A 12,352-nucleotide genomic window follows, 5' to 3' on the forward strand; every position below is an offset into this window, starting at 1 on the left:
AAACATTTATAATTCAATTGTTGTGTCACTGAAACAGTTGCAATTTAACTAGAATTATTTAAAGGCAAGAAAGTTTTTTTTTAATATAAATGTAGCATACCCAATTCATTTTTTTCCTATTAAGGGGCAATTTAGCGTGGCCAATCCACCTACCCTGCACATTTTTAGGTTGTGGGGGCGAAACCCGCGCAAACACGGGGAGAATGTGCAAACCACACGGCCAGTGACCCAGAGCCAGGATCGAACCTGGGACCTCAGCGCCGTGAGGCGGCAGTGCTACTCACTGCACCACACTGCTGCCCCTCAAGGCAAGAAAGTTGATGCTCTTGAAACACTATGAATTCAAGTTCCACACCAAAGACTGGCACACATAACCAGTATAGACACTTCAGCGCAGGACTAAAGGCATAATGCACTTTTGGAGGTGCCAATTTTCAGATGAGACTTAACATCCTCTGTTTTATCAGGTGGACATAAGAAATCCCATGGCTCTTATCAAAGATGAGCGACAGAGGTCTCCATGTCCTGGCTAGCATTTATTCCTGAATTCTAAATTGATTATCTGCTTTATTTTATTACTGTGTGGGAACTCGCTGTGTAAAAATGACTATCACATTTCCCTGCAGTACAACAGTTAAGTCCTTAATTGGCTCTGAATCTCTTTAGGATATCCTGAGGATATGAAAACTACAACGTAGGTGCAAAGTCAGTCATTTTGCTTTAGGATTTGACATTGCATGGAATGTAACAAATGGCATTGCAAGGCTGCAATTGTTTTAATAAATATTTCAGGCACTTTTTAAACTTATCCAGAATGGACTTGGAGCGCTCTGATTTGTGGAGATTCCAATTTGGAGCCAGGTAGTACGAGGACAATATTGGCTGCTGGAACTATGATTGGAGCTGGCAGAATCAGCTTGCTTTGAACTCCGAATGTTGAGAAGCGAACTCACAATTATAGAATGGTTGCAGCATAGAAGGAGGTCATTCAGCTCATCGTATTCATGCCAGTTCTCTGCAAGAACAATTTAACTTGTCTCATTCCCCTGTGTTCCCCCAAATATTTTCACACCAGTACTTATTCAATTCCTCTAGAAAGCCTCAATTGAACCTGCTTCCACTATCGGGCATTGCATTCCAGATCCTAACCATTGACTGTAAAATCAATTTTCTTCAGGCCACCGTTGTTTTTTTTGGCGCGTCACCTTAAGTATGTGTCCACCACTGGACACGACAAGGAGGAAATGGGAGGAAGACTTGCGGTTCGAAATAGGGTGGGGATTCTGGAGCGAAGCACTGCACAGGGTCAACTCTACCTCCACATGCGCTAAAAGTGGTACATAGAGCCCACTTGACCAGAACCCAAATGAGCAGGTTCTTCCCGGAGGTGGAGGATAGATGTGAATGGTGCCAAGGAGGCCCGGCCAACCATGGTCACATGTTCTGGTCTTGCCCCAGACTTGCTGGGTACTGGAACTTCTTCGAGGCAATGTCCAAAGTGGTGGGGATGAGGGTGGAGCCATGCCCGAAAGTGGCGGTTTTCGGGGTATTAGACCAGCCAGATCTATTCCTGGAGAGGAGGGCAGATGCCTTTGCCTCCCTGATCGCCTGCCGTAGAATCCTGCTTGGCTGGGGGTCAGCAGCACCACCTAAAGCTTCAGACTGGCTGTCTGACCTACCGGAATTTCTCCAAATGGAGAAAATCAAATTTGCCATCCTTGGGTTGGACGTGGGCTTCCACAAAACATGGGGGCCATTCACCCAACAGTTCTCAGACCTGTTTGTGGGCAACACATAAATAAATAAGTAGCCAGGGAGAACGGGCCAGGACAAGACGGAAAGAGAAAATCGAGGGAGAACCCCCGGGGGGGGGGAGCAATGTGAGGTAGCAAAACCCAACAAGAAAGAATGGGGGGGGGCAGCAGTGGGGAGGGGGGGGGGGGGGGGGAAGGGAGGGAATGGAGAGGGGGGGGGGGGGGGGAAGAGAACAAAAAAGGGGAGCCAGAAGGAGAGAACAGATAAGCAAACACAAAATGGGGGGGGGGAGAAAGAGGGGGAGCACAGGGGAAACCGACAGTGGCAGCAACCACAGCACAGCGAGAAAACGCAAAGAAAATGGGAAGGGGAAACGAGCAATGGCAGATGCCAAGGCAACTGAACAAAAGAATGTAAAAGGCATTAGGTGGCACCACCCAGGTGCCCCTTCCACCCCAGTTAGATGATCGGTAAAATGAAAGAATAAAAGAGAGGGGAGGAAAGGGGGGTAGGGAGGATTGTACACTGAGTCAGACAGCGACAGACTGTAAATAGAGAAACCTAAGAAAAGCCTTTTGTACTGTACAATAAATGTAAACGAACGACAATGTATATAATTTTGAAAATGCCAATAAAAAGTTTTTTTTTCCAAGTATGTGTCCACCAATGGAACAGTTTATCTCTTATCACCGTGTTTAGACCACACATGATTTTGAACATCTCCATCAAATCTCCTTTTCATCTTCTCTAAGGAGAGCACGCCCAATAAATCCAGTTAAACCAATCTATCCGCATAACTAAAGTTCCTTATTCCTGGGATAATTCTCATGAATCTTTCCACATCTTTTCTAAAGCCTTCACATCTTTCCTAAAGCATGTTGCCCAGAGTTGGGCACTGCTCCATTTGAGGCCGAAGCCCTGCTTTATTTGATGATAAAGGTTATTCACAACCACCTTATTTTTGTACCAGGTGCCTCCATTTAAAAAAAAGTCTGGGATCCAATTTGCCTTTTCATTCACTTTGTCAAGTGTGGTAATACCAGGTATTGCGGTACCAGAGAGAGGAATAACCATTGGCTAGACCGCGGGGTCTACCATTGGGCAATGTACATAGCCCTGCCCTGAGAGGCGGGGTATAAGAACCAATGCCGTCCCAGCAGCCTCCACTTCTGTAACATCGCTGCTGGGTACAGTTCTATCTGATTAAAGCTGAATCGATATGACTCCACGTGGACTCAAGCGTATTGATTGTGTATCAATTTAATCAGATAAGTACTTTTGAAGGATGGATCTCCGCATCAAGCCGGCGTGCCTTCAGCTCAGCCCTCACGCAGAAAACTCCGCTGCGATTTTTAAGCATTGGCTGGCATGCTTCCAGAGCTACCTCGAGACTGCTGCCGACACCCCCACGGAAAGGCAGAAAATGCACCTCCTACGCTCGCGGGTCAGCCCGGCAATTTACCCCCTGATCGAAGGGGCGGCGAACTATGATAAAGCCATGGAACTGCTGGAAGGACACTACATTCATCCACTTAATCAGTTCTACGCCCGTCACCTGCTGGCAATGAGACGGCAGAGCCCAGATGAGCCGCTAGAAGATTTCTACAGGGCACTGATCGTGCTGGGCCAAAACTGCGGCTGCCCAGCGGTGACGGCGAACGAGCACTCCAAACTTTTAATTTGAGACGCTTCTGTGGCAGGTATGATCTTGCGTACGCCCCCCGCGCGCACCGCGCCCCCCTGGGCTGCGTGGCACCCCGCCGCGGCAGCACCCCAGACTTACCCGCTTAACCCCCCAGACTTACCCGCTAACTCCGCAGGCCTGCGCGGCAAGGCGCCCTGCTACCGCCGTAGGCCAACGCTGCTGCTCCTACAGCCAGGCGAATCACCCGCGTGCGCGCTGCCTGTCCCGCACCGTCACCTGCAAAGGGTGCGGCAAGAATGGCCACTATGCCGCGGTCTGCCTCGCCCGCGCGATGAACGCAGTGTCCAATGACTACCCTCAGCCATTCCTCCAGCCGCCCGCTGCGCAACCACAGCCGTTCTTCCACGTCCTGACCGTCCCAGGCCCGCCGCCGCACTCCCTTTTCCCAGCCCCGCCGGCCCAACGCGCACCGCAGCCTTTGCCCCGCCAGGCAGCATCGCAGACGCAGCCATTTCCCCCCCCGGCAACCATGCTGGAGGAGTATGCGCAGCTATTTTGTCCCTCGCCGGTCCAATCGTCGGGGTCTCCGTCCCCGAACTCCATGGGCGATCCCTGGCCGGCGCCATCTTGGATGGGGCCTCACGCCCCCAGCGCGGCTGGCTACGTGCTGCCGGACCAAAACCCTTTGTTGCGCCGCCATTTTGTCCCTCCCCGCCTTCCCTGTTTGCGAACCTCACCCCGGATTGCAAACCCGTCGCCACCAGGAGCAAACGGTACAGCGCCCAGGACCGGACCTTCATCAGGTCAGAGGTCCAAAGGCTGCTGAAGGAAAGGGGTCATTGAAGCGAGCAACAGCCCCTGGAGGGCTCAAGTAGTGGTGGTAAAGACCGGGGAGAAGCATAGGATGGTCATCGACTATAGCCAGACCATCAACCGGCTTACGCAACTGGACGCGTATTGCCGACCTGGTAAACAGGATCACGCAATACAAGGTCTTCTCCACGGTGGATCTCATGTCTGCCTACCACCAGCTACCCCTCCGTAATAGCGACCGCCAGTACACTGCCTTCGAAGCAGATGGGCGGCTCTACCACTTTAAGTGTTCCCTTCGGTGTCACAAACGGGGTCTCGGTCTTCCAGCGTGAAATGGACCGAATGGTTGACCGGTACGGCTTACACGCAACGTTCCCGTATCTTGGCAACGTCACCATCTGCGGCCATGACCAGCAGGACCACGACACCAACCTCCGTAACTTTCTCCAGACCGCGCACCTCCTGAATCTGCCTACAATAAGGAGAAGTGCATGTTTAGCACCGACAGTCTAGCCATCCTAGGCTATGTAGTGCAAAATGGAGTCATAGGCCCCAACCCCGAACGCATCCGCCCCCTTATGGAGTTCCCCCTCCCTCACTTCCCCAAGGCCCTAAAGCGCTGCCTCAGCTTCTTTAGCTACTATGCACAATGGGTCCCTAATTACGCCGACAAGGCTCGCCCCCTAACCCAATCCACGACCTTCCCCCTGTCGACGGAGGCCCCCCCATGCCTTCTGCTGCCTCAAAGCGAACATCGCAAAAGCCACGATGCGCGCCATCGACGAGTCCCTCCCCTTCCAGGTCGAGAGCGACGCGTCTGACGTGGCTCAACCAAGCAGGCAGTCCCGTGGCTTTCTTCTCCCGCACTCTCCATGCCTCCGAAATTCACCACTCCTCGATCGAAAAGGAGGCCCAGGCCATAGTGAAAGCTGTGCGGCACTGGAGGCATTACCCGGCCGGCAGGAGATTCACTCTCCTCACGGACCAACGGTCGGTTGCCTTCATGTTCGATAATGCACAGCGGGGCAAGATTAAGAACGACAAGATCTTGCGGTGGAGGATCGAACTCTCCACCTTCAATTACGAGATCTTGTATCGTCCCAGGAAGCTGAACGAGCCTCCTGGTGCCCTATCCCGCGGCACTTGTGCCACCGCACAAGTAAACCGCCTCCGAGCCCTCCACGAGGACCTCTGCCACCCGGGAGTCACCCGGTTCTTCCATTTTGTTAAGTCCCGGAACCTGCCTTACTCCATCGAGGAGGTCAGGACTGTCACCAGGGACTGCCAAATCTGCGCGGACTGCAAACCGCACTTCTACCGACCAGAGAGGGCGCATCTGATAAAGGCTTCCCGTCCCTTTGAACGCCTCAGCGTGGACTTCAAAGGCCCCCTCCCCTCCACCGACTGCAACACGTATTTCCTGAACGTGATTGATGAGTACTCCCTGTTCCCATTCGCCATCCCCTGCCTGGACATGACCACAACCACCGTCATCGAGGCACTCCAAACTATTTTTACACTGTTCGGTTTCCCCGCATACATCCACAGTGATAGGGGGTCCTCCTTTATGAGCGACGAGCTGCGCCAGTTCCTGCTTAGCAAAGGCATCGCCTCGAGCAGGACGACCAGCTACAACCCCCGGGGAAACGGGCAGGTAGAAAGGGAAAACGGAACGGTCTGGAAGACCGTCCTGCCGGCCCTTCGGTCCAGGAATCTACCAGTCTCCCGCTGGCAAGAAGTCCTCCCAGTGGCCCTGCACTCCATTCGGTCACTGCTATGTATTACCATGCACCAGACACCTCATGAACGTCTCCTTGTTTTCCCCAGGAAGTCCTCCTCGGGGACCTCGCTCCCAACGTGGCTAGCAACACCCAGAACTGTCCTGCTGCGGAAACATGCGAGGGCGCACAAGTCGGACCCGCTGGTCGAAAGGGTCCACCTGCTGCATGCCAACCCCCTGTACGCCTACGTAGCGTTCCACGACGGACGCCAAGATACGGTCTCCCTCCGGGACCTGGCGCCCGCCGGAGCACCACCCGAGCCACTGCCCCCCGCCCGTACCTGACCGGAGGGTCAGTACTGCCGCCAGAACCCAGAGCCGAGCAGGCACCGACGCCCCCTACTGGCACCCCTTCCTTCTGCCCATCTTTCGACCTTACAGCGCCGCCTAGGGGTGACAAAACTGCCTGGGAGGAAGACACCACGTTCCCGGAGTCACTACTGCCGGGGCCTTCACCAGGATCGCCGCCGAAACTTAGACACTCCAGTAGGACGACCAGGCCGCCCGATCGTCTGATTGCAGCACCATGAGGAAAATTAACAACGCAAGAACTTTCTCCGCAACCCTCGATAGCATGGTACCTGCAATACCTGGTCCTACCATGAAAAGGCGACAGTAATACTGGCCATCACCCCGCTGACTTTTTTTTAAACGGGGTGAATGTGGTAATACCAGGTATTGCGATACCAGGGAGAGGAATAACCATTGGCTAGACCGCGGGGTCTACCATTGGGCAATGTACATAGCCCTGCCCTGAGAGGCGGGGTATAAGAACCAATGCCGTCCCAGCAGCCTCCACTTCTGTAACATCGCTGCTGGGTACAGTTCTATCTGATTAAAGCTGAATCGATATGACTCCACGTGGACTCAAGCGTATTGATTGTGTATCATCAAGCTGCGCTGCCACCTTTGATCTGTGCAAATAGACCCCCAGATCTCTCTACTTCTGCAATCACTTTAGAATTATACCCTTTTTTTAATGTTGCATCTTTTCATTCTTCCTACCAAGGTGTATCACTTCACAATTTTGTGCATTAAATTTCATCTGTGATATTTCTGCTCAATCCACCAGCCTGTCATGTCCACTTGAAGTCTATCGCTATCCTCACTACCGTTCAGTAACCAAGTTTTGTGTCATCTGCAAATTTTGAAATTATGCCCTGTGAACCCATTGTCCAGGTTATCAATATAACACAAGTGGTCCTCGAGTGACCTCAGGAAATCCATTGTACATCTTCCTCCAGTCCAAAAACCAATTGTTCACCAGTACTCTGATTCTTGACGTACAACGAATTTCCTATTCATGTTGCTACTGTCCCTTTTATTGCATGGACTTCAACTTTACTGGTACCTATTATGTAGCATATTAACCACTTTTGGTAGTCCAAATGTGGGAGGTGTGACAGTGAGGGTGATACCAATCAACTGCCACAGGATATATCTAGACTACAGAATGAATAGACAGGTGTAACTTAATACAGAGGAGTGTGAGGTGATGCATTTTTCTTAATTCCTCCATCGGATGTAGACATCGCTGGCAAGGCCAGTATTTGTTGCCCGTTAATTGCCCTTGATAAGGTGGTGGGGAGCCTGCCTTCTTGAAACACTGGAATCCATCTGGCGCAGTTAAAGTGCTTTTCGTAAGGAAATGTGTAGATTTTGTTCCATTGACAGTGTAGGAACAGAGACATAGGACAGTGTAGGAACAGAAACATTGGGCGGGATTCTCCCACACTTGGCGCGATGGCCCGCCGCCAAGAACGGCGCGAACCCCTCCAGCGTCGGGCCACCTGGAAGTTGCGGAATCCTCCGCACTTCCGGGGGCTAGGCTGGAGGCGGAGGGGTTGGCGCCGTGCCAACTGGCGCCGAAGGGCCGCGGTGGTCCCGCGCATGCGCAGAACCACTGGCGTGGGGTGCCCTACAGAGGCCGGTGCGGAAGGAATGAGTGCCCCCACGGCACAGGCCCGCCCACAGATCGGTGGGCCCTGATTGTGGGCCAGGCCACCGTGCCCCCCCCCCCCCCCCCCCCCCCCCCCCCGAAGTCCCTACAAGCCAGGTCCCGCTGTGATGGACCATGTCCATTTCACGTCGGCGGGACTGGCTGAAAAGGGGCAGCCGCTCGGCCCATCGGGGCCCGGAGAATTGCCGGGGAGGGGCGCTGCCAACAGCCCCCAACCGGCGCAGCGTAAACCCCGCCCCTGCCCGAAAACCGGCACCGGAGAATTCGGCAGCCAGCGGCGGGACGGGATTCACACCGCCCCCCGGGGATTCTCCGACCCAGCAGGGGGTTGGAGAATCCTGCCCATTGTTCCAAATTAGTATGGTGTGTGTCTTGGAGGGGAACTTGTAAGTGATGAGGTTCCCATGCACCTGCTGCCTTGTCCTTCTGTGTGGTAGCAGTTGTGGATTTAAAAGCAGATATCAAAATAATACATTTTTTGAGGCTATTCTTGAAATTTTCTTGGGGACTGCCTTGTTTTTCTGTGGGCTACTTTCAGATTTTCAGAGGCTCCTTTTTCATTCTCTTTAACTTATTTATTGTGTAATGCAGTCTCGTGGTATCATTTCCTTCTGTAGTTCCTAAGAAGAGTCCCATTTAGTTCAAGAAGTTAACTCTGTTTATCTCTTCAGAAATGCTGCCAGACCAGCTGAGTATTTCTGGTACTTCTGTTTTTATTTCAGGCTTTCAGTATATGCAGTATTTTGTTTCAGTCATTACCGTTTATATTTTTGTTGAATTTTTTTAGGGGTTCCTTCTTTAAGTAGATACGGTAGAACATATACCAAAGTATGTGCACGTGGTTAAGAAGAAAGAGATGCCCTTACATTAGACCCGCACACATAGTTTGCAGTGTGCACCGTTCTTCTCAACTCTAACCAAATAGATTCTGTCTTTGACCCTTCCCCCTCCAGCATTGTAATTTTCTCCTCGTCCAATACTGCCACCCCATTTCTATCTTTCTTTCCTAACCTTTCCTGAACACTTTGGACTGAGATGGGTGTGCTGGAAAAATAGAAGAAGCTGTATTAGGGCGGTTCTCTGACTCACGCCCACTGTCAGTAAACTTTCAAAGAAGCTGCCTGGGAAGTGAACCAACTGACCACTCCACAGAACCAATTAACATAGTTAAACCCCCTGGAGTTACATTTATAGTTGTGAAGTTGACATAAAATCTACTGAAGTGAAATACAGCACCAGATATAGTGGGTGATCTTTAGGCTTACTAATCCGTTCCTTTGCTCGGCCCAACAGCTTTTCAACAAAAGTCTTGGCAGCTAAAATGGTTATTCATTTAAGCAAATTAACTTTATGATTTTGCATTTTTTCTGTAGCTGCGAGGATGTAGAAGACACCACCTCAAACTGCTGGCTGATTTATTACATTCTATACTTGCTGTTAAAACTGGTGACCCTTCCAAAAAACACTTTACTCATGCTTGCACTTTAATTTTTCAGGGAATGAAAGCTGGTTGAAAGAATGTTTAGACAACAGAGTTGCAGTGAATGCTCTTGATAAAGCTGGAAACACAGCTCTCTATTGGGCGTGCCATGGAGGACACATGGGTAAGGCTCTGTTACTGCCGATTAGAGCTCAGAATTATAGAAAGTGTTTTGTTTTTAATTTGTAAGGTGTTCAGGATTTGCATGTTCGAAAATTACCTTTGTTGCTACATAAAATCCAATGTTTGGCTCAAATTGCTTACCTGTCAACATTCACAACCTTTCACATTGTCGGCTATGTTTGAATTTATTTTCAATTGATTAATAAAAGGGATACAAATAAAAATTCAAAGCTGCTTAGAATTCTTTATTTTAACCAATGCCACCAATAACATTCCGTTATTTGTGGGATTGTGCAGTTTGCAAAATGATTATCCTGTAATAAACAAGGATTTAAAAAAAAAAAATACATGTCAAGTAAATGTGGTCATAGTTTCAACTCTTATTTAGTCCCAAACAATTATACTTCAACTATATATGGTTCTAGGGAATTATAAAAGAACACTTATTTGCTTGACTATTGTGTTCAATAAATCTTTCCTGCCAGGTTTCCCAAGCCCTGGGACCGGTCAACTTGTTTAAAAATAAACCTTGTAAAGTAAAGGCATATAGCCTCCTTTTTAATGACTGACTTGCCTCCTGGTAATAATAATCTTTATTATTGTCATCAGCAGGCTTACATTAACACTGCAATAAAATTACTGTGAAAATCCCCTAGTCGCCACACTCCGGCGCCTGTTCGGGTACACTGAGGGCGAATTCAGAATGTCCAATTCACCTAACAAACACGTCTTTCGGGACTTGTGGGAGGAAACCGGAGCGCCAGGAGGAAACCCACGCAGACACTGGGAGAACGTGCAGACTTCGTACAGACAGTGACACAAGCCGGGAATCGAACCTGGGTCCCTGGCGCTGTGAAGCAACAGTGCTAACCACTGTGCTACCATGCCACCCTCTAGGTTGGTGCTTGTGCCTTGTCCCACTGCAGTTAAACCAGGAATTGGGCGGGTTCATGTTTCACAATTTCACCTTTGCCTCACCCCAAGCGAATAACAGGGGATTAAAATTGCCTCCAATATCTCTCACGTTGATGCATCTTCAATTGGTTTTAAACAAAAAACAGCTGTGATGTATAGTGCAATCAGTTTTTTTGTTGTTAACCTCCGTCGATCTAAAATGAAACAGATAAAAATAAACATTTATCGTCTTTTAGATCAGTGGGCCAGCTTTTTCAGTCAGCAGTGAAATAGCTCGCTGGCAACTGCTGCAATTTTGCAGGATTTATGGAGGACACTTGCTGTAATCCAGCATTTGATCAAGAGTGGCACTCTTTACGGGGATCTGTGAGCAAGTCAAAAACTGCATGATTTTTCAAAATTGAAGATATACAGAGCTTAAACCAGGAAGCATAAAACCGGGGTAATAGAAATGACATTTAAATCATGTGTGGAATGGTTTATTTATTTATTTGTTCCTGGGCTTCACTGATTAACTGAGCATTTACCATTCATCTCAAATTGCCTTTGAGAATGTGGTGATGAGCCGTTGCCTGGATTTGCTGCAGTCCATGTGGTGTAGGAACATCCACATTGCTGTTCAGGAGGAAGTTCCAGGATTTTGAACCAGCAACAGTGAAGAAAAGGCAATATGGTTATAGGTCAGGATGATATGACTCGAAGGGGAACTTACAGGTGGTGATGTCCCCAAGTGCCTGTTGCTCTTGTCCTTCTTGGGATCGAGTTTGTGGGTTTGGATAGTGCTGTTAAAGGAGTCTTGGTGAGTTGCTGCAGTTCATCTTATAGTACATACTGCTGCCTCTGCGTTAATGGTGGATGGGGTGCCAATCAAGCAGTCTGCCTTGTCCTATTGAGTACTGTTGGAGCTGCACTCATCCAGCCAAGTGGAGAATATTTCATCATACTCCTGACTTGTGCCTTGTATATCGTAAACAGGCTTTGGGAAGTCAGGAGGTGAATTGCTCTCTGCAGAATTCCGTGCCTTTAACGTGTTCTTATAGTTATAGTATTTATATGATTGGCTGGTTTTGTTCAGTCTTTGGTCATTGGAAAATCTGGAGATGTTGATATGGGGATTCAACAATGGTAATGTCATTGAATGTCAAGGGGAGATGGTTGGATTCTCTCTTGTTAGACATGAACCTTCCTTTGATCCAGAGTAGACAGATGGGGTGGTAATTGGCCATCTTGGATTTATCCTTTTTGTGGATGAGATTAGGAAATACAGATGGGATTAAGGGAGAGTGATGAACGTCACAGGGAGGAGCAAAACATCAGTTGGCGATAAATCTTCCAAACAAATTATCTTTAGAGGACATGAACCTCTGTGGGATCAGAAAACTTGTTCCACAATGTTTATTACTTACTGCTGTCATAACTCACTCCCAGAATGCATAAACCTTAACCTTTTCAGCACCTTTATTAGAAGACTAACGGAAAGTCCAAGACACTGCATTAATCTTTCCTATCAAATATACCTTCAAGGCCTGCAATAATGTACTCTGTGAAGGAGCAGGCTACCATGATCAGCAACTTCTGTATCTCTGCATTTAACTGCACATGCCTGAATGCCAGAAGTTAATGTCTCATTTGCTTGTTACAACTGTACTCACTGCTGTTATGGCAGAATCTGACCCAATATATTTTTAAATAGAGGCATACATATACAAATGTCAACATTTAAAAATAAGCTCAGGGAGATGCATATTACTTTATCACTGAAAGTTAATCAAATTGGAGCCAATTTGAATGTACAGGTATGAGTAACCTTGAGAGTTCAATCCCTTTACCTTTTTAGATTGTCTTGAAAGTGTAAAAGGCACTTGTCATCACTTCACCAGG

At 49.0% G+C, this 12,352-nt stretch overlaps 1 protein-coding gene across 1 annotated transcript in view; it reads left to right on the forward strand.

The window, feature by feature from the left end:
- The window catches only part of ostf1 (osteoclast stimulating factor 1), a 118,269-nt gene that overhangs the window by 63,609 nt on the left and 42,308 nt on the right, over positions 1-12,352 (forward strand). Inside the window, exon 6 of the mRNA XM_072516601.1 lies at positions 9,450-9,557. Within this exon, the coding sequence (XP_072372702.1) occupies positions 9,450-9,557 (108 nt within the window). The remainder of the gene's footprint in view (positions 1-9,449; positions 9,558-12,352) is intronic.

The sequence above is a fragment of the Scyliorhinus torazame genome, chromosome 9 (assembly GCF_047496885.1).
Source record: "Scyliorhinus torazame isolate Kashiwa2021f chromosome 9, sScyTor2.1, whole genome shotgun sequence".
Classification (NCBI taxonomy): Eukaryota; Metazoa; Chordata; class Chondrichthyes; order Carcharhiniformes; family Scyliorhinidae; genus Scyliorhinus; species Scyliorhinus torazame.